This window comes from Pseudoliparis swirei, unplaced genomic scaffold (genome assembly GCF_029220125.1).
Source record: "Pseudoliparis swirei isolate HS2019 ecotype Mariana Trench unplaced genomic scaffold, NWPU_hadal_v1 hadal_25, whole genome shotgun sequence".
Taxonomy (NCBI): domain Eukaryota; kingdom Metazoa; phylum Chordata; class Actinopteri; order Perciformes; family Liparidae; genus Pseudoliparis; species Pseudoliparis swirei.
Window position 1 is genome coordinate 2,070,138 of NW_026613261.1, and position 26,112 is coordinate 2,096,249.

Genomic DNA, 26,112 nt, shown 5'->3' on the forward strand with positions numbered 1-26,112 from the left:
GTAGATTCAGCCTGGACACCTGTCCCTTACGGCCCAGGGTGTGAGCAGGAGGACAGACTGTGTGAGACAGGTGGGACAGGTGTGTGAGACAGGCAGCACAGGTGTGTGGCAGGCAGGACAGATGTGTGAGACAGGTAGGACAGGTGTGTGAGACAGGCAGGACAGGTGTGTGAGACAGGTAGGACAGGTGTGTGAGACAGGTAGGACAGGTGTGTGAGACAGGTAGGACAGGTGTGTGAGACAGGTAGGACAGGTGTGGGAGACAGGCAGGACAGGTGTGTGAGACAGGTAGGACAGGTGTGGGAGACAGGTAGGACAGGTGTGGGAGACAGGTAGGACAGGTGTGTGAGACAGGTAGGACAGGTGTGTGAGACAGGTAGGACAGGTGTGTGTGAGACAGGTAGGACAGGTGTGGGAGACAGGCAGGACAGGTGTGTGAGACAGGTAGGACAGGTGTGGGAGACAGGTAGGACAGGTGTGAGACAGGCAGGACAGGTGTGTGAGACAGGTAGGACAGGTGTGGGAGACAGGTAGGACAGGTGTGTGAGACAGGCAGGACAGGTGTGTGAGACAGGCAGGACAGGTGTGGGAGACAGGTAGGACAGGTGTGTGAGACAGGTAGGACAGGTGTGGGAGACAGGTAGGACAGGTGTGTGAGACAGGTAGGACAGGTGTGTGAGACAGGCAGGACAGGTGTGGGAGACAGGCAGGACAGGTGTGTGAGACAGGTAGGACAGGTGTGTGAGACAGGTAGGACAGGTGTGTGAGACAGGTAGGACAGGTGTGTGAGACAGGTAGGACAGGTGTGTGAGACAGGTAGGACAGGTGTGGGAGACAGGCAGGACAGGTGTGTGAGACAGGTAGGACAGGTGTGTGAGACAGGTAGGACAGGTGTGTGAGACAGGTAGGACAGGTGTGTGAGACAGGTAGGACAGGTGTGTGAGACAGGTAGGACAGGTGTGTGAGACAGGTAGGACAGGTGTGAGACAGGCAGGACAGGTGTGGGAGACAGGCAGGACAGGTGTGTGAGACAGGTAGGACAGGTGTGGGAGACAGGTAGGACAGGTGTGTGAGACAGGTAGGACAGGTGTGTGAGACAGGCAGGACAGGTGTGGGAGACAGGCAGGACAGGTGTGTGAGACAGGCAGGACAGGTGTGGGAGACAGGCAGGACAGGTGTGTGAGACAGGTAGGACAGGTGTGGGAGACAGGTAGGACAGGTGTGTGAGACAGGCAGGACAGGTGTGTGAGACAGGCAGGACAGGTGTGGGAGACAGGCAGGACAGGTGTGTGAGACAGGTAGGACAGGTGTGGGAGACAGGTAGGACAGGTGTGAGACAGGCAGGACAGGTGTGTGAGACAGGCAGGACAGGTGTGGGAGACAGGTAGGACAGGTGTGTGAGACAGGTAGGACAGGTGTGTGAGACAGGCAGGACAGGTGTGTGAGACAGGTAGGACAGGTGTGTGAGACAGGTAGGACAGGTGTGGGAGACAGGCAGGACAGGTGTGTGAGACAGGTAGGACAGGTGTGGGAGACAGGTGAGACAGGTGTGTGAGACAGGGACAGGCAGGACAGGTGTGGGAGACAGGTAGGACAGGTGTGTGAGACAGGTAGGACAGGTGTGTGAGACAGGCAGGACAGGTGTGTGAGACAGGCAGGACAGGTGTGTGAGACAGGTAGGACAGGTGTGTGAGACAGGCAGGACAGGTGTGTGAGACAGGTAGGACAGGTGTGTGAGACAGGTAGGACAGGTGTGTGAGACAGGTAGGACAGGTGTGTGAGACAGGCAGGACAGGTGTGTGAGACAGGTAGGACAGGTGTGTGAGACAGGTAGGACAGGTGTGTGAGACAGGTAGGACAGGTGTGTGAGACAGGCAGGACAGGTGTGGGAGACAGGCAGGACAGGTGTGTGAGACAGGCAGGACAGGTGTGTGAGACAGGTAGGACAGGTGTGTGAGACAGGTAGGACAGGTGTGTGAGACAGGTAGGACAGGTGTGTGAGACAGGTAGGACAGGTGTGTGAGACAGGTAGGACAGGTGTGTGAGACAGGCAGGACAGGTGTGTGAGACAGGCAGGACAGGTGTGTGAGACAGGTAGGACAGGTGTGGGAGACAGGTAGGACAGGTGTGTGAGACAGGTAGGACAGGTGTGTGAGACAGGCAGGACAGGTGTGTGAGACAGGCAGGACAGGTGTGGGAGACAGGCAGGACAGGTGTGTGAGACAGGTAGGACAGGTGTGGGAGACAGGTAGGACAGGTGTGTGAGACAGGTAGGACAGGTGTGTGAGACAGGTAGGACAGGTGTGTGAGACAGGTAGGACAGGTGTGTGTGAGACAGGTAGGACAGGTGTGGGAGACAGGTAGGACAGGTGTGGGAGACAGGTAGGACAGGTGTGTGAGACAGGTAGGACAGGTGTGGGAGACAGGTAGGACAGGTGTGTGAGACAGGTAGGACAGGTGTGTGAGACAGGTAGGACAGGTGTGGGAGACAGGTAGGACAGGTGTGGGAGACAGGTAGGACAGGTGTGGGAGACAGGTAGGACAGGTGTGTGAGACAGGTAGGACAGGTGTGTGAGACAGGTAGGACAGGTGTGTGAGACAGGCAGGACAGGTGTGTGAGACAGGCAGGACAGGTGTGTGAGACAGGTAGGACAGGTGTGTGAGACAGGCAGGACAGGTGTGGGAGACAGGTAGGACAGGTGTGTGAGACAGGTAGGACAGGTGTGTGAGACAGGTAGGACAGGTGTGTGAGACAGGTAGGACAGGTGTGTGAGACAGGTAGGACAGGTGTGTGACAGCTCTCACCAGGACCTGCGGCTTCTGCTGCTCATCTCTGCTGCTCATATGAACGCTGACACACTGAACTGCTGCTGAAGAAACACAGGTGATGAAGAACACAGGGGATGAAGAACACAGGGGATGAAGAACACAGGTGATGATGAAGAACACAGGTGATGAAGAACACAGGTGATGAAGAACACAGGGGATGAAGAACACAGGGGATGAAGAACACAGGTGATGATGAAGAACACAGGGGATGAAGAACACAGGTGATGATGAAGAACACAGGTGATGATGAAGAACACAGGGGATGAAGAACACAGGTGATGAAGAACACAGGGGATGAAGAACACAGGTGATGATGAAGAACACAGGTGATGAAGAACACGGGATGAAGAACACAGGTGATGAAGAACACAGGGGATGAAGAACACGCACAGTGTAACTTCTGAGTGACGTCACATCATCAGTCTGACGGTTGAGCTAGCTACCACAACAGAGCTAACCGCCGAAGGCTAATAAATAGTCATCAAAGACTTTGAAAGTGAGAGAATAACCGGATCAAACCGACACGTATTCCGGTATGAGGCTGTTCTGTGTGTCCCGGTAGATTACCGGCTGTATATCCGCTGATTTACCGTGTAATGCGGCGAAGATCGGTGAACTTACCGGCGACGGTTGGCGGAGTGGCAGAAACGTCTCGAGGTCTCGGAGCGCGTGCTCCCTCGGCACGGGGCTCCTCTGATTGGACGAACCGGTCGTGACGTCACGATATGGTGTGACAGATTCTCTGAAAAAGTAACTTATTTATGGATTTATTTATTAATAATTTGACTTTTTTTATTTAATAACTTTTGTATTGCTTGATAAAAGAAGTCATTTAATTATTTAATTATATATATACCTTTTTTAAGAACCCCCACAGTCACTTTTTGTATTCGTTTAATAAAATAAGTAATTTATTTTGTTTTATATTTTAATAAAAGAAGTCACTTTTTTATATTTGTTTAGGAAAATAAGTAGCTCATTTTTTGATCCATTTCATTATTTAATAAAAGTTTATTTTTATTTGTTTAATAAAAGAAGTAACTTGTTTTTTTGTTTAATTATATTCGTTTTATTCGTTTCGTAAAATAGTATTTTTTTTATTTGATGTAAAAAGTCACATTATTTTTCATTTAATAAAATAAATCACTTATTAATTCATTGATTTAGTCATTTATTTATTTTTTTATACAAGAAGTCACTTGCTTATTTATTGATTTAGTCATTTATTTATTTTTTAATAAAATAAGTCACTTGTTTATTGATTGATTTAGTCATTTATTTATTTTTTGATAAAAGAAGTCACTTATCTATTCATTGATTTAGTAATTTATTTATTTTGTTATAAAATAAGTCACTTGTTTATTCATTGATTTAGTCATTTATTAATAAAATATGTCACTTAGTTGTATTCATTTTTTATTACTTAATAAAATAACTCAGCTTCGAAAAAACAAAACAATACAGAAGCTTGTAGCTCTGCTCAAGCTTGAATGAAATGTAAGACTATTTATAAACGAAAACACTTGAAATGAAAACTAATAAAGCATCTCTTTCAAATGGTCGATTTATGTCCATGAAACGGTTTGTCAGAGATATGTCAAATGTACTCTACGCTTCTATTTTGTTTGATTCAATTCATTTTAATGAACATATATGTATTTAATTATTATGTATAGTAGGATTAAACGTGTGATTTTACGTATTTATATATATGAATGTATCCGCAGGCATATAAGAACAAATATACTCTGAAACTGTACTTTATTAACCGTTTGGTTTGTGATTTTCTTTCGCCACGGTAAAAACTAGTTTCCCAGAAGCCTTTGCGGGCTGTCGCCGGCTCTCCCGCCCGTTGTGAGAATCTCCCGGCATGCCTTGCTGCAGGCCGAGAAGAAGAGGCGTCACGATGGAGTCCGCAGGTGGCTGAAGCTACAAACCGCCTTCAGTTCAGTTGAGTAGCGTGTGAGACGTCCATGTTTGTTCGGAGGAAGTCTTCCCGGAGGATCCCAGCCCGCGACCGCTAGGCCGCCGCGAGACAGCCGACTGCGCGGCGCCGTTTGCGGGTGAGTTTCCTTCAGCGGCAGCGCGGCGCTGGCGGTGAAGCACCGGGCCGCCATTTATCACAACAACACGGAGAGGAGCACGTTTACCCTCAGAGGAGCACGTTTACCCCCAGAGGAGCACGTTTACCCCCAGAGGAGCACGTTTACCCTCAGAGGAGCACGTTTACCCCCAGAGGAGCACGTTTACCCTCAGAGGAGCACGTTTACCCCCAGAGGAGCACGTTTACCCCAGAGGAGCACGTTTACCCCAGAGGAGCACGTTTACCCCAGAGGAGCACGTTTACCCCAGAGAGCACGTTTACCCTCAGAGGAGCACGTTTACCCCCAGAGGAGCACGTTTATCCCCAGAGGAGCACGTTTACCCCCAGAGGAGCACGTTTACCCTCAGAGGAGCACGTTTACCCCCAGAGGAGCACGTTTACCCCCAGAGGAGCACGTTTACCCCCAGAGGAGCACGTTTACCCCCAGAGGAGCACGTTTACCCTCATAGGAGCACGTTTACCCCCAGAGGAGCACGTTTACCCTCATAGGAGCACGTTTACCCTCAGAGGAGCACGTTTACCCTCATAGGAGCACGTTTACCCTCAGAGGAGCACGTTTACCCTCAGAGGAGCACGTTTACCCTCATAGGAGCACGTTTACCCTCATAGGAGCACGTTTACCCTCAGAGGCACGATTACCCTCAGAGGAGCACGTTTACCCTCATAGGAGCACGTTTACCCTCAGAGGAGCACGTTTACCCCCATAGGAGCACGTTTACCCCCAGAGGAGCACGTTTACCCTCAGAGGAGCACGTTTACCCTCAGAGGAGCACGTTTACCCCCAGAGGAGCACGTTTACCCTCAGAGGAGCACGTTTACCCCCAGAGGAGCACGTTTACCCTCAGAGGAGCACGTTTACCCCCAGAGGAGCACGTTTACCCTCATAGGAGCACGTTTACCCTCAGAGGAGCACGTTTACCCCCAGAGGAGCACGTTTACCCTCAGAGGAGCACGTTTACCCTCAGAGGAGCACGTTTACCCTCAGAGGAGCACGTTTACCCCCAGAGGAGCACGTTTACCCTCAGAGGAGCACGTTTACCCTCAGAGGAGCACGTTTACCCCCAGAGGAGCACGTTTACCCCCAGAGGAGCACGTTTACCCCAGAGGAGCACGTTTACCCTCAGAGGAGCACGTTTACCCCCAGAGGAGCACGTTTACCCTCAGAGGAGCACGTTTACCCCCAGAGGAGCACGTTTACCCTCAGAGGAGCACGTTTACCCTCAGAGGAGCACGTTTACCCTCAGAGGAGCACGTTTACCCTCAGAGGAGCACGTTTACCCTCAGAGGAGCACGTTTACCCTCAGAGGAGCACGTTTACCCTCAGAGGAGCACGTTTACCCTCAGAGGAGCACGTTTACCCCCAGAGGAGCACGTTTACCCCAGAGGAGCACGTTTACCCCAGAGGAGCGTTTACCCCAGAGGAGCACGTTTACCCCAGAGGAGCACGTTTACCCCAGAGGAGCACGTTTACCCCAGAGGAGCACGTTTACCCCCAGAGGAGCACGTTTACCCCCAGAGGAGCACGTTTACCCCCAGAGGAGCACGTTTACCCCCAGAGGAGCACGTTTACCCTCAGAGGAGCACGTTTACCCTCAGAGGAGCACGTTTACCCTCAGAGGAGCACGTTTACCCCCAGAGGAGCACGTTTAGCCCCAGAGGAGCACGTTTAGCCCCAGAGGAGCACGTTTAGCCCCAGAGGAGCACGTTTAGCCCCAGAGGAGCACGTTTACCCCCAGAGGAGCACGTTTACCCCAGAGGAGCACGTTTACCCCAGAGGAGCACGTTTACCCCAGAGGAGCACGTTTACCCCAGAGCAGCACGTTTACCCTCAGAGGAGCACGTTTACCCCCAGAGGAGCACGTTTACCCCCAGAGGAGCACGTTTACCCCCAGAGGAGCACGTTTACCCCCAGAGGAGCACGTTTACCCCCAGAGGAGCACGTTTACCCTCAGAGGAGCACGTTTACCCCCAGAGGAGCACGTTTACCCTCAGAGGAGCACGTTTACCCTCAGAGGAGCACGTTTACCCTCAGAGGAGCACGTTTACCCCCAGAGGAGCACGTTTACCCTCAGAGGAGCACGTTTACCCTCAGAGGAGCACGTTTACCCCCAGAGGAGCACGTTTACCCTCAGAGGAGCACGTTTACCCTCATAGGAGCACGTTTACCCCCAGAGGAGCACGTTTACCCTCAGAGGAGCACGTTTACCCCCAGAGGAGCACGTTTACCCTCATAGGAGCACGTTTACCCTCAGAGGAGCACGTTTACCCTCAGAGGAGCACGTTTACCCTCAGAGGAGCACGATTACCCCCAGAGGAGCACGATTACCCCCAGAGGAGCACGTTTACCCCCAGAGGAGCACGTTTACCCCCAGAGGAGCACGTTTACCCTCAGAGGAGCACGTTTACCCTCAGAGGAGCACGATTACCCCCAGAGGAGCACGTTTACCCTCAGAGGAGCACGTTTACCCCCAGAGGAGCACGATTACCCTCATAGGAGCACGTTTACCCCCAGAGGAGCACGTTTACCCTCAGAGGAGCACGTTTACCCTCAGAGGAGCACGTTTACCCCCAGAGGAGCACGTTTACCCTCAGAGGAGCACGTTTACCCTCAGAGGAGCACGTTTACCCCTCAGAGGAGCACGTTTACCCCAGAGGAGCACGTTTACCCTCAGAGGAGCACGTTTACCCTCAGAGGAGCACGTTTACCCTCAGAGGAGCACGATTACCCTCAGAGGAGCACGTTTACCCTCAGAGGAGCACGTTTACCCTCAGAGGAGCACGTTTACCCTCAGAGGAGCACGTTTACCCCCAGAGGAGCACGTTTACCCCCAGAGGAGCACGTTTACCCCCAGAGGAGCACGTTTACCCTCAGAGGAGCACGTTTACCCTCAGAGGAGCACGTTTACCCTCAGAGGAGCACGTTTACCCTCAGAGGAGCACGTTTACCCCCAGAGGAGCACGTTTACCCCCAGAGGAGCACGTTTACCCCCAGAGGAGCACGTTTACCCTCAGAGGAGCACGTTTACCCCCAGAGGAGCACGTTTACCCTCAGAGGAGCACGTTTACCCCCAGAGGAGCACGTTTACCCCCAGAGGAGCACGATTACCCCCAGAGGAGCACGATTACCCCCAGAGGAGCACGATTACCCCGTAGTGACACAGCGTGTTTATAATGCTTATATGATGTCATCTGTGTAACTGGAGGGTGAGCTTGCCTCTTAAAGGGACAGTGCACCACTCCGTGAGCTCTGTCATGTCAGTTGACTCTTAAAGGGACAGTCCTGGTGGGTGCCGTATGTCACAGTGAGCTCACCGCCCGGTCTCCCGGCCTGCAGGTTTCAGCAGGTCACCATGGCGACGGACATCAGCTCGCCGCAGCGCTTCTTCCACATGCCGCGCTTCCAGCACCAGGCGCCGCGCCAGGTGTTCTACAAGAGGCCGGACTTCGCCCAGCAGCAGGCCATGCAGCAGCTCACCTTCGACGGCAAGCGCATGAGGAAGGCCGTGAACCGCAAGACCATCGACTACAACCCGTCTGTCGTCAGACACCTGGAGGTGAGCCAGAAGGCTCCGGGCGCCCTGACCCGGTCCCTGACCCGCGCTCTGACCCGGTCCCTGACCCGCGCTCTGACCCGGTCCCTGACCCGCGCTCTGACCCGATCTCTGACCCGGTCTCTGACCCGGTCCCTGACCCGGTCTCTGACCCGGTCTCTGACCCGCGCCCTGACCCGGTCTCTGACCCACGCTCTGACCCGGTCCCTGACCCGGTCCCTGACCCGCGCTCTGACCCGCGCTCTGACCCGGTCCCTGACCCGGTCTCTGACCCGCGCCCTGACCCGGTCTCTGACCCGCGCCCTGACCCGGTCTCTGACCCGCGCTCTGACCCGGTCCCTGCCCCTTGCTCTGACCCGCGCTCTGACCCGGTCCCTGACCCGGTCCCTGACCCGCGCTCTGACCTGGTCTCTGACCCGGTCTCTGACCCAGCTCTGTTTGACCCGGTCTCTGACCGCCCTGACCATCGACTGACCGGTTCCCTGCAGCCGGACGCCGGCTGCTACAACGACGTGAGTCCAGGGAGCGGGGCCTTGTGCGGCGCCTGCCGGCGCTCTGCTTCATGTGTGTGTGTGTGCTCCTCAGCTGGTGCCTCCTGTGGGCATGTGCAACAACCCCATGAACGCCGTCACCACCAAGTTCGTCAGAACCTCCACCAACAAGGTCAAGTGCCCCGTATTTGTGATCCGGGTAAGTCCTTCAGCTCGGACCTGCTTTGAAGTGGTTTTATTGTCTCGCGGCGACTCACTGCACTTCCTGTCTCCAGTGGACTCCTGAAGGCCGGCGCCTGGTCACTGGAGCCTCCAGCGGAGAGTTCACCCTGTGGAACGGACTCACCTTCAACTTTGAGACCATTCTACAGGTAAACCTCCCCGTTCATGCTCCTCACGGTTCATGTGTTCATGCTCCTCACGGTTCATGTGTTCATGATCCTCACGGGTCATGTGTTCATGCTCCTCACGGTTCATGTGTTCATGCTCCTCACGGTTCATGTGTTCATGCTCCTCACGGTTCATGTGTTCATGATCCTCACGGGTCATGTGTTCATGCTCCTCACGGGTCATGTGTTCATGCTCCTCACGGGTCATGTGTTCATGCTCCTCACGGGTCATGTGTTCATGCTCCTCACGGTTCATGTGTTCATGCTCCTCACGGTTCATGTGTTCATGATCCTCACGGGTCATGTGTTCATGATCCTCACGGGTCATGTGTTCATGCTCCTCACGGGTCATGCGTTCATGCTCCTCACGGGTCATGCGTTCATGCTCCTCACGGGTCATGTGTTCATGCTCCTCACGGTTCATGTGTTCATGCTCCTCACGGGTCATGTGTTCATGCTCCTCACGGTTCATGTGTTCATGCTCCTCACGGGTCATGTGTTCATGCTCCTCACGGGTCATGTGTTCATGCTCCTCACGGGTCATGTGTTCATGCTCCTCACGGTTCATGTGTTCATGCTCCTCACGGTTCATGTGTTCATGCTCCTCACGGTTCATGTGTTCATGATCCTCACGGGTCATGTGTTCATGCTCCTCACGGGTCATGTGTTCATGCTCCTCACGGGTCATGTGTTCATGCTCCTCACGGTTCATGTGTTCATGCTCCTCACGGGTCATGTGTTCATGCTCCTCACGGTTCATGTGTTCATGCTCCTCACGGGTCATGTGTTCATGCTCCTCACGGTTCATGTGTTCATGCTCCTCACGGTTCATGTGTTCATGCTCCTCACGGTTCATGTGTTCATGATCCTCACGGGTCATGTGTTCATGCTCCTCACGGTTCATGTGTTCATGCTCCTCACGGTTCATGTGTTCATGCTCCTCACGGTTCATGTGTTCATGATCCTCACGGTTCATGTGTTCATGCTCCTCACGGGTCATGTGTTCATGCTCCTCACGGGTCATGTGTTCATGCTCCTCACGGGTCATGTGTTCATGCTCCTCACGGTTCATGTGTTCATGCTCCTCACGGGTCATGTGTTCATGCCCCTCATGTGTTCATGTGTTCATGCTCCTCACGGGTCATGTGTTCATGCTCCTCACGGGTCATGTGTTCATGCTCCTCACGGGTCATGTGTTCATGCTCCTCACGGGTCATGTGTTCATGATCCTCACGGGTCATGTGTTCATGCTCCTCACGGGTCATGTGTTCATGCTCCTCACGGGTCATGTGTTCATGCTCCTCACGGGTCATGTGTTCATGCTCCTCACGGGTCATGTGTTCATGCTCCTCACGGGTCATGTGTTCATGATCCTCACGGGTCATGTGTTCATGCTCCTCACGGTTCATGTGTTCATGCTCCTCACGGTTCATGTGTTCATGCTCCTCACGGTTCATGTGTTCATGATCCTCACGGGTCATGTGTTCATGCTCCTCACGGTTCATGTGTTCATGATCCTCACGGGTCATGTGTTCATGCTCCTCACGGGTCATGTGTTCATGCTCCTCACGGGTCATGTGTTCATGCTCCTCACGGGTCATGTGTTCATGCTCCTCACGGGTCATGTGTTCATGCTCCTCACGGGTCATGTGTTCATGCTCCTCACGGTTCATGTGTTCATGCTCCTCACGGGTCATGTGTTCATGCTCCTCACGGGTCATGTGTTCATGCTCCTCACGGTTCATGTGTTCATGCTCCTCACGGGTCATGTGTTCATGCTCCTCACGGTTCATGTGTTCATGCTCCTCACGGGTCATGTGTTCATGCTCCTCACGGTTCATGTGTTCATGCTCCTCACGGGTCATGTGTTCATGCTCCTCACGGGTCATGTGTTCATGATCCTCACGGGTCATGTGTTCATGCTCCTCACGGTTCATGTGTTCATGATCCTCACGGGTCATGTGTTCATGCTCCTCACGGTTCATGTGTTCATGCTCCTCACGGGTCATGTGTTCATGATCCTCACGGGTCATGTGTTCATGCTCCTCACGGTTCATGTGTTCATGCTCCTCACGGGTCATGTGTTCATGCTCCTCACGGTTCATGTGTTCATGCTCCTCACGGTTCATGTGTTCATGATCCTCACGGGTCATGTGTTCATGCTCCTCACGGGTCATGTGTTCATGCTCCTCACGGGTCATGTGTTCATGCTCCTCACGGGTCATGTGTTCATGATCCTCACGGGTCATGTGTTCATGCTCCTCACGGGTCATGTGTTCATGCTCCTCACGGTTCATGTGTTCATGCTCCTCACGGGTCATGTGTTCATGCTCCTCACGGGTCATGTGTTCATGCTCCTCACGGGTCATGTGTTCATGCCCCTCACGGGTCATGTGTTCATGCCCCTCATGTGTTCATGATCCTCACGGGTCATGTGTTCATGCTCCTCACGGTTCATGTGTTCATGCTCCTCACGGTTCATGTGTTCATGATCCTCACGGGTCATGTGTTCATGCTCCTCACGGGTCATGTGTTCATGCCCCTCACGGGTCATGTGTTCATGATCCTCATGTGTTCATGTGTTCATGCCCCTCATGTGTTCATGTGTTCATGCTCCTCACGGGTCATGTGTTCATGCTCCTCACGGTTCATGTGTTCATGCTCCTCACGGTTCATGTGTTCATGCTCCTCACGGGTCATGTGTTCATGCCCCTCACGGGTCATGTGTTCATGATCCTCATGTGTTCATGTGTTCATGCTCCTCACGGGTCATGTGTTCATGCCCCTCACGGGTCATGTGTTCATGATCCTCATGTGTTCATGTGTTCATGCTCCTCACGGGTCATGTGTTCATGCCCCTCACGGGTCATGTGTTCATGCTCCTCACGGGTCATGTGTTCATGCTCCTCACGGGTCATGTGTTCATGATCCTCACGGGTCATGTGTTCATGCCCCTCACGGGTCATGTGTTCATGCTCCTCACGGTTCATGTGTTCATGCTCCTCACGGTTCATGTGTTCATGCTCCTCACGGGTCATGTGTTCATGCCCCTCACGGGTCATGTGTTCATGCTCCTCACGGTTCATGTGTTCATGCTCCTCACGGTTCATGTGTTCATGCTCCTCACGGTTCATGTGTTCATGCTCCTCACGGGTCATGTGTTCATGCCCCTCACGGGTCATGTGTTCATGCCCCTCACGGGTCATGTGTTCATGCTCCTCACGGGTCATGTGTTCATGCTCCTCACGGGTCATGTGTTCATGCTCCTCACGGTTCATGTGTTCATGCTCCTCACGGTTCATGTGTTCATGCTCCTCACGGGTCATGTGTTCATGCCCCTCACGGGTCATGTGTTCATGCCCCTCACGGGTCATGTGTTAAAAACTGCCCAGCAGTGTTTGCACCTCATGTGTTCATGGCGCCTCAGGTAAACCGCCCCTGTTCACACCCCTCATGTGTTCACGCCCTCATGTGTTCACGCCCTCATGTGTTCATGTGTTCACGCCCTCATGTGTTCACGCCCTCATGTGTTCATGTGTTCACGCCCTCATGTGTTCATGTGTTCACGCCCTCATGTGTTCACGCCCTCATGTGTTCATGTGTTCACGCCCCTCACGTGTTCACGCCCCTCATGTATTCATGTGTTCACGCCCCTCACGTGTTCACGCCCCTCATGTATTCATGTGTTCACGCCCCTCATGTATTCATGTGTTCACGCCCCTCACGTGTTCATGTGTTCACGCCCTCATGTGTTCACGCCCCTCACGTGTTCACGCCCCTCATGTATTCATGTGTTCACGCCCCTCACGTGTTCACGCCCCTCATGTATTCATGTGTTCACGCCCCTCACGTGTTCACGCCCCTCATGTATTCATGTGTTCACGCCCCTCACGTGTTCACGCCCCTCATGTATTCATGTGTTCACGCCCCTCACGTGTTCATGTGTTCACGCCCTCATGTGTTCACGCCCCTCATCTATTCATGTGTTCACGCCCCTCATGTGTTCATGTGTTCACGCCCCTCATGTGTTCACGCCCTCATGTGTTCACGCCCTCATGTGTTCACGTCCCTCATGTGTTCACGCCCCTCATGTGTTCACGTCCCTCATGTGTTCACGCCCCTCATGTATTCATGTGTTCACGCCCCTCATGTGTTCATGTGTTCACGCCCCTCATGTGTTCACGCCCTCATGTGTTCACGCCCTCATGTGTTCACGCCCCTCATGTATTCATGTGTTCACGCCCCTCATGTGTTCATGTGTTCACGCCCTCATGTGTTCATGTGTTCACGCCCTCATGTGTTCACGCCCTCATGTGTTCACGCCCCTCATGTGTTCACGCCCCTCATGTGTTCATGTGTTCACGCCCCTCAGGTGTTCATGTGTTCACGCCCCTCATGTGTTCATGCCCCTCATGTGTTCACGTGTTCATGCCCCTCATGTGTTCACGCCCCTCATGTGTTCACGCCCCTCACGTGTTCATGTGTTCACGCCCCTCATGTGTTCATGCCCCTCATGTGTTCACGCCCTCATGTGTTCATGTGTTCACGCCCTCACGTGTTCATGTGTTCACGCCCTCACGTGTTCATGTGTTCACGCCCTCATGTGTTCATGTGTTTATGCCCCTCATGTGTTCACGCCCTCATGTGTTCATGGGTTCACGCCCCTCACGTGTTCATGTGTTCACGCCCTCATGTGTTCACGCCCTCATGTGTTCATGTGTTCACGCCCTCATGTGTTCATGTGTTCACGCCCTCATGTGTTCATGTGTTCACGCCCTCACGTGTTCATGTGTTCACGCCCTCATGTGTTCATGTGTTCACGCCCTCACGTGTTCATGTTTTCACGCCCTCATGTGTTCATGTGTTCACGCCCTCGTGTTCATGCACCTCATGTGTTCACGCCCCTCATGTGTTCACGCCCTCATGTGTTCACGCCCTCATGTGTTCATGCCCCTCATGTGTTCATGTGTTCACGTGTTCATGCCCCTCATGTGTTCATGCCCCTCATGTGTTCATGTGTTCACGCCCCTCATGTGTTCATGCCCCTCATGTGTTCATGTGTTCACGCCCTCATGTGTTCACGCCCCTCATGTGTTCACGCCCCTCATGTGTTCATGTGTTTATGCCCCTCATGTGTTCATGTGTTCACGCCCCTCATGTGTTCACGCCCCTCATGTGTTCACGCCCTCATGTGTTCACGCCCCTCATGTGTTCATGTGTTCACGCCCCTCATGTGTTCATGTGTTCACGCCCTCATGTGTTCACGCCCCTCACGTGTTCATGTGTTCACGCCCCTCGTGTTTATGCCCCTCATGTGTTCACGTGTTTATGTGTTCACGCCCCTCACGTGTTCATGTGTTCACGCCCCTCATGTGTTCATGTGTTCACGCCCCTCACGTGTTCATGTGTTCACGCCCCTCATGTGTTCATGTGTTCACGCCCTCATGTGTTCGTGTGTTCACGCCCTCACGTGTTCGTGTGTTCACGCCCCTCACGTGTTCGTGTGTTCACGCCCCTCACGTGTTCGTGTGTTCACGCCCCTCACGTGTTCGTGTGTTCACGCCCCTCATGTGTTCGTGTGTTCACGCCCTCATGTGTTCGTGTGTTCACGCCCTCACGTGTTCGTGTGTTCACGCCCTCATGTGTTCATGTGTTCACGCCCCTCATGTGTTCACGCCCCTCACGTGTTCATGTGTTCACGCCCTCATGTGTTCACGCCCCTCACGTGTTCATGTGTTCACGCCCCTCATGTGTTTATGCCCCTCATGTCTTCACGTGTTCATGTGTTCACGCCCCTCACGTGTTCATGTGTTCACGCCCCTCATGTGTTTATGCCCCTCATGTCTTCACGTGTTCATGTGTTCACGCCCCTCACGTGTTCATGTGTTCACGCCCCTCATGTGTTCATGTGTTCACGCCCTCATGTGTTCACGCCCCTCACGTGTTCATGTGTTCACGCCCCTCATGTGTTTATGCCCCTCATGTGTTCGTGTGTTCACGCCCTCATGTGTTCATGCCCCTCATGTGTTCACGTGTTCACGCCCTCATGTGTTCACGTGTTCACGCCCTCATGTGTTCATGTGTTCACGTGTTCATGCCCCTCATGTGTTCATGTGTTCACGCCCCTCATGTGTTCACGCCCCTCATGTGTTCACGCCCCTCATGTGTTCACGCTCCTCACGTGTTCATGTGTTCACGCCCCTCACGTGTTCATGTGTTCACGCCCCTCATGTGTTCATGGGTTCACGCCCTCATGGGTTCACGCCCCTCATGTGTTCACGCCCCTCACGTGTTCACGTGTTCACGCCCCTCATGTGTTCATGTGTTCACGCCCCTCACGTGTTCATGTGTTCACGTGTTCACGCCCCTCACGTGTTCATGTGTTCACGCCCCTCACGTGTTCATGTGTTCACGTGTTCATGTGTTCACGCCCCTCATGTGTTCACGCCCCTCACGTGTTCATGTGTTCACGTGTTCATGTGTTCACGCCCCTCATGTGTTCATGTGTTCACGCCCTCATGTGTTCACGCCCCTCACGTGTTCATGTGTTCACGCCCCTCATGTGTTCATGTGTTTATGCCCCTCATGTGTTCATGTGTTCACGCCCCTCACGTGTTCATGTGTTCACGCCCCTCATGTGTTCACGCCCCTCACGTGTTCATGTGTTCACGCCCCTCACGTGTTCATGTGTTCACGCCCCTCATGTGTTCACGCCCCTCACGTGTTCATGTGTTCACGCCCCTCATGTGTTCATGTGTTTATGCCCCTCATGTGTTCACGCCCCTCACGTGTTCATGTGTTCACGCCCCTCACGTGTTCGTGTGTTCACGCCCCTCATGTGTTCACGCCCCTCACGTGTTCATGTGTTCACGCCCCTCATGTGTTCATGTGTTCACGCCCCTCACGTGTTCATGTGTTCACGCCCCTCATGTGTTCATGTGTTTATGCCCCTCATGTGTTCACGCCCCTCACGTGTTCATGTGTTCACGCCCCTCATGTGTTCACGCCCCTCACGTGTTCATGTGTTCACGCCCCTCACGTGTTCATGTGTTCACGCCCCTCATGTGTTCACGCCCCTCACGTGTTCATGTGTTCACGCCCCTCATGTGTTCATGTGTTTATGCCCTCATGTGTTCACGTGTTCATGTGTTCACGCCCCTCACGTGTTCGTGTGTTCACGCCCCTCATGTGTTCATGTGTTCACGCCCTCATGTGTTCATGTGTTCACACCCTCATGTCCTCCTGTCCTCCAGGCCCATGACAGCCCGGTGCGGGCCATGACGTGGTCTCACAACGACATGTGGATGCTGACGGCGGACCACGGCGGCTATGTGAAGTACTGGCAGTCCAACATGAACAACGTGAAGATGTTCCAGGCCCACAAGGAGGCCATTAGGGAAGCCAGGTTGATACCGTCTCCTTCTCTCTCTGTGTAGTCTTGATCGTTAGCTTCTGGCCCGTGGTTTGGCTGAGAGGAGATAATCAATAAAGTCTGATCAGGATCAATAAAATGAATAAAGACTGCTGGGCTCAACGTAGGTGTTTAAATAAAGGTTTGACTTCAACACGTCGACACAAGACACAGCCTTTAGGCCCATGACATCTCCCATGATGCACCTGGAGAGTGAACAGCCCGTCACTCGTTGTGAGGCAGACTCCGTTAGACATGATGACATCACTGCCCCGTCAGGCCAGAGATGTCACATGACCACCATGTGCAGTGATGTCATCATGAGCAGCACACCCGAGTCCTCAGTGGCAAAGTGAGGACATTGGTAGCTAGTTAGCTTGCCCTCCTGTAACCGGTGTAGCATTAAACATGGTGGCACAAGCTAGCTCGCTGTCTGCTAGCGTGTAGCATTCAACATGGTGGCGTACGATAGCTAACTAGCCAGCTGTCCACTAGCGTGTAGCATTAAACATGGTGGCGTACGATACCTAACTAGCCAGCTGTCTGCTAGCGTGTAGCATTAAACATGGCGTTAGCTAGTGCTCGTGTGTTTTCCATGTTCTGAGTTTGAGACGAGCGTTTCCTTCGTCTCCGCTGGTCTCCCGTTAGCACGCTGCGATGCTAACGGTGCACATGGCCGCGTTGATGTGCGTCTCTGGGTCTGCATGCCAGGTGTTGTTGGCGTGACGACGTCCTGCTCCTCGTCTCCTCGGTCAACATGTCAACACGTCTCAGTCTCTAGTTCAACTCGGCATGACGTCATCGTTTAGAGTCACAGACCATAAAGCAGGGGAGGCTTTAGGGGCGGGGCTAACAGGTGATTGACAGGTCTCTACGTCACTCCTCATTCCAAATATGCTCACTTCCTGTTTACTGGTTAGAATAAAAAAACATTTCGAAACATCCACAATAAAGCCGCCATGGCGTCTCCCTCGGTTCGCGGGCAGCGCCGTCCTGAGAGGAGGCTCCTGGTCCCCCTGAAGGGCTGTTTGGGAGTTCCTGATCCCATGTGAGGTCAAAGGTCAGGGATGTCTGGAGATTGTAAAGCACTCTGACACATTTGTGAAATTGGGCTCTACAAATAAACTGAAGTGAACTGAGGCACCGGAGACGTCCGTGGGGTCAAGAGCCTTCTGACACCTAGAAGTAGGGAGAAGGGTTTCTGACACCTAGAAGTAGGGAGAAGGGTTAGCCTAGCTTAGCACAATGTTTGGAATACGGAGGAAACGGTTAGCCTAGCTTAGCACAACGTTTGGAATACGGAGGAAACGGTTAGCCTAGCTTAGCACAACGTTTGGAATACGGAGGAAACGGTTAGCCTAACTTAGCACAACGTTTGGAATACGGAGAAAACAGTTAGCCTAGCTTAGCACAACGTTTGGAATACGGAGAAAACAGTTAGCCTAGCTTAGCACAACGTTTGGAATACGGAGGAAACGGTTAGCCTAGCTTAGCACAACGTTTGGAATACGGAGAAAATAGTTAGCCTAGCTTAGCACAATGTTTGGAATACGGAGAAAACGGTTAGCCTAGCTTAGCACAACGTTTGGAATACGGAGAAAACGGTTAGCCTAGCTTAGCACAACGTTTGGAATACGGAGGAAATGATTAGCCTAGCTTAGCACAACATTTGGAATACGGAGGAAACGGTTAGCCTAGCTTAGCACAACGTTTTATACACGGGGGATCTGTTGGCTCGTGCCTGATCAGACTGAACTTCCTGTTTGTTGGTGTTTCAGACAATTTAGACATCCCTGCTGTTCTCAGCACGGTCTCACTAGATGGTCCTCACCCGTCACCGTGGTGACCGTCCTCACCCGTCACCGTGGTGACCGTCCTCACCCGTCACCGTGGTGACACTCTGCTTGTGTTCTCCAGCTTTTCTCCAACAGATAATAAATTTGCCACCTGCTCCGATGACGGCACCGTGAGGATCTGGGACTTCATGCGCTGCCACGAGGAGAGGATCCTCCGAGGTACACCTGAGGTCACCAGATATATATATATATACATATACACGCGTGTATATGTATACATGTGTGTATATACATATTAATACACGTGTGTGTATATACACACACATATCTACAGTGCATCCGGAAAGTATTCACAGCGCTTCACTTTTTCCACATGTTATGTTACAGCCTTATTCCAAAATGGATTAAATTCATTATTTTCCTCAACATTCTACACACAACAACCCAGAATGACAAAGTGAAAACTGTTTTTTGCACATTTATTAAAAATAAAGAAGGAAAACATAACATGTCCAGAAGTCTTCACAGCCTTTAGCTCAGGTCCTGTTTCCACTGGTCGTCCTTGAGATGTTGGATTGGAGGCCACCTGTGCTCCATTCAGCTGATTGGACATGACTGAGAACACACCTGTCTCTAGAAGGTATCACAGTTGACTGCATATCAGAGCAGAAACCAAGCCATGAAGTTCAAGGAATTATCTCCAGACCTCCGAGACAGAATGTATGGAGCTCAGATGTGGGAAGGGGACCGATGTCTGCAGCATGTAAAGTCCCAATGAGCCCAGAGGCCTCCATCAGGCGGACATGGAGAGGTTTGGAGCCAGCAGGACTCGTCCTAGAGCCGCCCAGACGGAGCGACCGGGGAGAAGGGCCTTCGTCAGGGAGGGGACCAGGAGCCCCATGGTCCCTCTGACAGAGCTCCACCAGGAGCCCCATGGTCCCTCTGACAGAGCTCCAGCGTTGCTCTCTGAACAGAACCTTCCAGAAGGACAACCGTCTGTAGCGCTCCACACATCAGGCCTGTTTGGGAGAGGCCAGACGGAAGCCCCTCCTCAAGAAGAAGCACATGACGGCCGCCTAGAGTTGGCCAAGAAGCACCTGAAGGACTCTCAGCCATGAGAAACTATTCTCTGGTCTGAAGAAACCGATTGAACTCTTTGGCCTGAATGCCAGCGTCATGTCTGGAGGAACCAGGCACTGCTCCTCACCAACAGCATCCCTCCAGCATCATGCTGGGGGGGAACTGGGAGTCAGGATGAATGCAGAGACCTCCTGGATGAAACATGCTCTGGACCTCAGACGGGGCGACGGCTCCTCTGCCAACAGCACACAGCCCAGTCACAAAGGAGTGGCTTCAGGACTGAAGGTCCTGGAGAGGCCAGAGCCGGACCTGAAGCCCATTGAACATCTGTGCACCGACGCTCCCCATCCAGCCTGATGGAACTGGAGAGGTTCTGAAAGAAGAATGGGAGAAGCTGCCCAGAAACAGGTGAGCCCCGCTGTGGAGTCAGACCCAAGAAGACTTGAGGCTGGAGCTGCTGCCAAAGGTGCTTCAACAAAGTGTTGAGTAAAGGCTGTGAAGACTTCTGGACACGTTGTGTTTTCCTTCTTTATTTTTAATCAATGTGCAAAAAACAGTTTTCACTTTGTCATTCTGGGTTTTTGTGTGTAGAATGGTGAGGAAAATAATGAATTTAATCCATTTTGGAATAAGGCTGTAACATAACAACATGTGGAAAGTGAAGCGCTGTGAATACTTTCCGGATGCACTGTATGCATATATATGTATGTGTGTATATGTATATATATATACACGTGTATATGTCTATATATATATTAGGCCTGTGCATGGACAGAGACCCTTATTGTGTGTGTGTGTGTGTGTCGGCAGGTCACGGTGCTGATGTGAAGTGTGTGGACTGGCACCCCACTAAGGGTCTGGTGGTCTCCGGCAGCAAAGACAGCCAGCAGCCGATCAAGTTCTGGGACCCCAAGACGGGACAGAGTCTGGCCACACTGTGAGTCCTCCAGAGACTAGAACTCAGACCAGGACCTCCTGGAGGTTTCTGAGCGTGTAGAACCCAGACCAGGACCTCCTGGAGGTCTCTGAGCATGTAGTCCTTAATGAAGTGTCTCCTCAGCCACGCCCACAAGAACACGGTGATGGAGGTGAAGTGGAACCTCAACGGCAACTGGCTGCTGACGGCCTCCCGGGACCACCTGTGCAAACTGTTCGACATCAGGAACCTGAAGGAGGAGCTGCAGGTGTTCAGAGGACACAAGAAGGAGGCCACAGGTAGACCACGGGGTGGTGGAGGGGGACTAGTGAGCACCTGTCCACAGGTAGACCATGGGGTGGTGGAGGGGGACTAGTGAGCACCTGTCCACAGGTAGACCACGGGGTGGTGGAGGGGGACTAGTGAGCACCTGTCCACAGGTAGACCATGGGGTGGTGGAGGGGGACTAGTGAGCACCTGTCCACAGGTAGACCATGGGGTGGTGGAGGGGGACTAGTGAGCACCTGTCCACAGGTAGACCACGGGGTGGTGGAGGGGGACTAGTGAGCACCTGTCCACAGGTAGACCACGGGGTGGTGGAGGGGGACTAGTGAGCACCTGTCCACAGGTAGACCACGGGGTGGTGGAGGGGGACTAGTGAGCACCTGTCCACAGGTAGACCATGGGGTGGTGGAGGGGGACTAGTGAGCACCTGTCCACAGGTAGACCACGGGTGGTGGAGGGGAACTAGTGAGCACCTGTCCACAGGTAGACCATGGGGTGGTGGAGGGGGACTAGTGAGCACCTGTCCACAGGTAGACCACGGGGTGGTGGAGGGGGACTAGTGAGCACCTGTCCACAGGTAGACCACGGGGTGGTGGAGGGGGACTAGTGAGCACCTGTCCACAGGTAGACCACGGGGTGGTGGAGGGGGACTAACGATGTGTGTGTCCCCAGCTGTGGCCTGGCATCCTGTCCATGAAGGTCTGTTTGCCAGCGGAGGCTCTGATGGCTCTCTGCTCTTCTGGCACACCGGGTAAGGAACCACCAGGGTCTGTCTCACCTACAGGACCAGGACCACCAGGGTCTGTCTCACCTACAGGACCAGGACCACCAGGGTCTGTCTCACCTACAGGACCAGGACCACCAGGGTCTGTCTCACCTACAGGACCAGGACCACCAGGGTCTGTCTCACCTACAGGACCAGGACCACCAGGGTCTGTCTCACCTACAGGACCAGGACCACCAGGGTCTGTCTCACCTACAGGACCAGGACCACCAGGGTCTGTCTCACCTACAGGAACAGGACCACCAGGGTCTGTCTCACCTACAGGACCAGGACCACCAGGGTCTGTCTCACCTACAGGACCAGGACCACCAGGGTCTGTCTCACCTACAGGAACAGGACCACCAGGGTCTGTCTCACCTACAGGACCAGGACCACCAGGGTCTGTCTCACCTACAGGAACAGGACCACCAGGGTCTGTCTCACCTACAGGACCAGGACCACCAGGGTCTGTCTCACCTACAGGACCAGGACCACCAGGGTCTGTCTCACCTACAGGACCAGGACCACCAGGGTCTGTCTCACCTACAGGACCAGGACCACCAGGGTCTGTCTCACCTACAGGACCAGGACCACCAGGGTCTGTCTCACCTACAGGAACAGGACCACCAGGGTCTGTCTCACCTACAGGACCAGGACCACCAGGGTCTGTCTCACCTACAGGACCAGGACCACCAGGGTCTGTCTCACCTACAGGACCAGGACCACCAGGGTCCAGGACCACTGAACCAGGTGTAGTGGTCTGAGTGTCCTGTGGTCCTCAGGGTGGAGAAGGAGGTTGGCGGGATGGAGATGGCTCACGAGGGGATGATCTGGAGTCTGGCCTGGCACCCGCTGGGCCACATCCTGTGCTCCGGCTCCAACGACCACACCAGGTGTGTGTGTGTGTGTTCGTGTGTTCGTGTGTGTTCGTGTTCCTCACCTGGTCTCTGTTGCAGTAAGTTCTGGACCAGGAACCGACCCGGGGACAAGATGAGGGACCGCTACAACCTGAACCTGCTGCCGGGAATGTCAGAGGACGGCATGGAGTACGGTGAGGACCAATCACAGAGGGGTAGAGATGTGATGTCACAGCTGCTGACGGTCGCGTGTTGTGCGTTTCAGACGACATCGACCTGAACAACATGGCCTCCATCCCGGGGATGGGCATCCCGGAGCAGCTGAAGGCCGCCATGGAGCAGGAGCAGAGCAGTAGGTTACCTCTGTGTCCCTCAGGGGTCAGTTAAGGGGCCGCTGACAGGTACCTCTGTGTCCCTCAGGGGTCAGTTAAGGGCCCCTGACAGGTACCTCTGTGTCCCTCAGGGGTCAGTTAAGGGGCCGCTGACAGGTACCTCTGTGTCCCTCAGGGGTCAGTTAAGGGCCCCTGACAGGTACCTCTGTGTCCCTCAGGGGTCAGTTAAGGAGCCCCTGACAGGTACCTCTGTGTCCCTCAGGGGTCAGTAGGGGTCCCTCAGGGGTCGGGGTACGTCTACACAGTAACATTAATGACGTAGCAGGACACATTACATAATGAAGTGACCCCTGTGGTCTCAGGTAAGGAGTCGGCCCCTGAGGTGGAGATGTCCATCCCTGGTCTGGACTGGGGGATGGACGAGGTCATGGGCAAGGACACCAAGAAGGTCCCCCAGAAGAAGGTCCCCTACGCCAAGCCCATCCCCGCACAGTTCCAACAGGTGAGCTCACCTTGAAGGGCTCCCTCTGAACCAGGGCTGAGGAACGGGAGAGCACTGACTCCCTCCCTCCATCCCCCCCTCCCTTCTCCTTCCCTCCCTCCCTCCCCCCCCTCCCTCCCTCAGGCCTGGGCGGAGAACAAAGTGCCCATGATGCCCCCTGGTGGAGATCTGGGCAAAGACCGGAAGGTGGAGCAGAAAGTGGACGGCAAAAAGAAAAGTCAGTCTGAGATGGAGCAGGAGATGTACAGCAACCCCATGCTGCTGGAGGTGAGTCCCCAGACCCCCAGACCCTGGTGGAGGGGCCTCCAGGAGACCACCATGCTGTACTCATGTGATCTGTCTTCCTCTCCCTCAGCAGATGAAGATGGACCGGATGAACACCGATGGGAACTTGGGGCCCTCCCAGGGCCCCGGCGCCATGCCCCCCTTCCCTGGAGGCCAGCAAGGTTTCCCTCCTAACATGCCTCCTCAGCAGATGGGGCCTCCGATGGGCCCCGGAGGCATGCAGCCTCCTTTCATGTCCCAGGGACAGATGGGGCCACCCTCTGGACCCCAGTCTCACCAGGGGGGCCCACCAGACATGCAGAGACACCCGGGTCCGCCGAGAAATATCGGGCCCCAAGGTCCTCATGGCTTGGGACCCCGAGGGATGCAAGGGCCCCATGGTGGGATGATGGGGCCCCCTCCTCGAGGAATGGGACCACGGGATCCTCAGGGTCCTCTATCTCAGGGGGGCATGATGCAACCTCAGGGGAACATCATGGGCCCTCAGGGTGGGATGATGGGGCCCCCACCCAGGACACACGGCAATGTGCCAAACAACTATGGGATGGGCAACATGCAGGGGCCCTCGGGGGGGCTGCATGGGCCTCCAGGTAACGTGCAGGGGGCCCAAGGGAACATCCAAGGACCCCCATACATGCAGCACCAGGTGAGTCCACGGCCGACCGGTCGTACCGGGCCCCCAGAGAGCAGCCTGTAAATGTGGTCTGGTCTTTCAGAACTCGGGGCCGATGATGCACGGGATGGGGCCGCAGGGGCCCAGCAGCAAAGGTACCACGTCCCCTCCAGAGCAGGTCTCAGGGTTCTGAACACACAGCTGACCCCTCTGTTGACTCTCCTCAGACCCCCGGGGACCACCGCCCAACAACCACCACATGGGCCCTACAGACCGGCAGGGCCCTGGGGGCCCGGACCAGGGCTCAGGTTCTTACTGGGGAGACAACCAGCAGGGCCGGAGAGGAGCGCAGGACTTTGATGGAGGACAAGACTTCCACAGCAGAGAGGAGAACTGGAGACCAGGATACCAGGGGGGGGGAGGGGGCCACCGGGGGGCTGGACACCGAGGGGGAGGGGGAGGAGGAGGAGGAGGAGGAGGAGGAGCAGCAGCGGGAGCGGGAGCGGGGGGGGGCAACGTAGGGAACTGGGGCCCCGAAGAGAGGTTCGCTGGAGGAGATTTCAGAGGACGCAGAGATGACAGGTGAGCCCCGACACACTGACACCTGCAGACCCCTGGGGGTCTGTCTAGACCTCTGGGGGTCTGTCTAGATCTGAACTGGACTCCCTGGGTTCAGGTTCAGGGGAGGAGGTCCCGGCCGGCCCGGAGCTAGAGGTTACCCCGACGAGTACGGCAGCCAGGAGGAGGCCTTCGACGGCCCCGAGGAGCCGGGGAGGGGCTGGGACAACGCGGGGGGCCGGGGGAGGCCTCCCCGAGGAGGAGCGCCGCCCAGAGGAGGTGAGGGCCCCTAGTCTCCCCTAGTGTTCACAAAGAGTCTCAGGGTCAACTGTCTCAATGGAATCAGCATTTGAGTCCACAATGGCATTTATTTGCAGACTCTTATTGTGGCGGTCTCGTCTTACTCTTATTGTGGCGGTCTCGCCTCCCTCTTATTGTGGCGGTCTCGCCTCCCTCTTATTGTGGCGGTCTCGCCTCCCTCTTATTGTGGCGGTCTCGCCTTCCTCTTATTGTGGCGGTCTCGCCTCCCTCTTATTGTGGCGGTCTCGTCTTCCTCTTATTGTGGCGGTCTCGCCTCCCTCTTATTGTGGCGGTCTTCCTGTCCGTAGGGCACGACGGTCACCGTGACGACGGCTCGTCCCCGGCCGGCCGCGAGCGCTCCGCCTCCCTCCAGGGGATGGACATGGCGTCTCTGCCCCCCCGGAAGCGGCCGTGGCAGGACGGCCCGGGGACCGGAGACCCCCGGGAGCGAGAGTCCCCCGGAGCCGAGGGAGGTGAGTCCGGACCGGGTCTGGGTCCGCCGGTAGAACCGCTCCTGAAGGCTTGTGTTCTTGTTTCAGGACGCGCCCCCCAGAGGGAGGACGGGGGCTACGGGCCCCTGGGGCGAGGCGGGCGAGGCGGATGGGCTCCTGGGGGACCCGGACCTGTGCCGAGGAGGGGAGGACCGGCGCCCAGAGGGCTGCCGAGGGGGGGCGGCCGGGGCCGGTGAAAAAGTCCCGTGACCCCGCCCCCCCAAGACCGGAGAACAGACCCCGAGAGAAACTTTTGGTCCTGGGAGCTATTCGGGTCTTCTGATTGGTCCTGGGAGCCATTCGGGTCTTCTGATTGGTCCTGGGAGCCATTCGGGTCTTCTGATTGGTCCTGGGAGCCATTCGGGTCTTCTGATTGGTCCTGGGAGCCATTCGGGTCTCCTCGTTGCTCCGGAGCGGAGCAACGAGGATTTTAATGTAACATATTGTAGAGAATCATCATCGTCTCTTTTCTTTAGAGTCACTGCGTCTGGTTGCTTTTGTAAAAGATTTCTATGTTTTTGTGTTTTCACCCAGGTGAACAATAAAGATTCACACTTCG

General features: G+C 54.6%; 2 protein-coding genes across 2 annotated transcripts in view; one reads left to right on the plus strand and one right to left on the minus strand.

Moving 5' to 3' along the window:
• The window catches only part of LOC130190889 (myb protein-like), a 24,612-nt gene extending 19,666 nt beyond the window's left edge, over window positions 1–4,946 (minus strand). Inside the window, exons 1-2 of the mRNA XM_056410476.1 lie at window positions 4,767–4,946; window positions 3,451–3,522 (exon numbers count right to left, since the gene is read on the minus strand). Coding sequence (XP_056266451.1) covers window positions 3,451–3,522; window positions 4,767–4,946 — 252 coding nt within the window. The remainder of the gene's footprint in view (window positions 1–3,450; window positions 3,523–4,766) is intronic.
• wdr33 (WD repeat domain 33) lies at window positions 4,728–26,112 on the plus strand. The gene is made up of 21 exons (XM_056410593.1): window positions 4,728–4,892; window positions 8,268–8,491; window positions 8,917–8,996; window positions 9,070–9,174; window positions 9,251–9,346; window positions 16,618–16,769; window positions 18,693–18,790; window positions 20,462–20,588; window positions 20,712–20,866; window positions 21,525–21,603; window positions 22,398–22,508; window positions 22,572–22,666; window positions 22,738–22,824; window positions 23,167–23,306; window positions 23,430–23,573; window positions 23,662–24,237; window positions 24,308–24,359; window positions 24,432–24,786; window positions 24,881–25,041; window positions 25,371–25,535; window positions 25,602–26,112. The coding sequence occupies exons 2-21, from the start codon at window positions 8,284–8,286 to the stop codon at window positions 25,748–25,750; spliced, it is 3,135 nt and encodes a 1,044-aa protein (XP_056266568.1). The 5' UTR covers window positions 4,728–4,892; window positions 8,268–8,283; the 3' UTR covers window positions 25,751–26,112.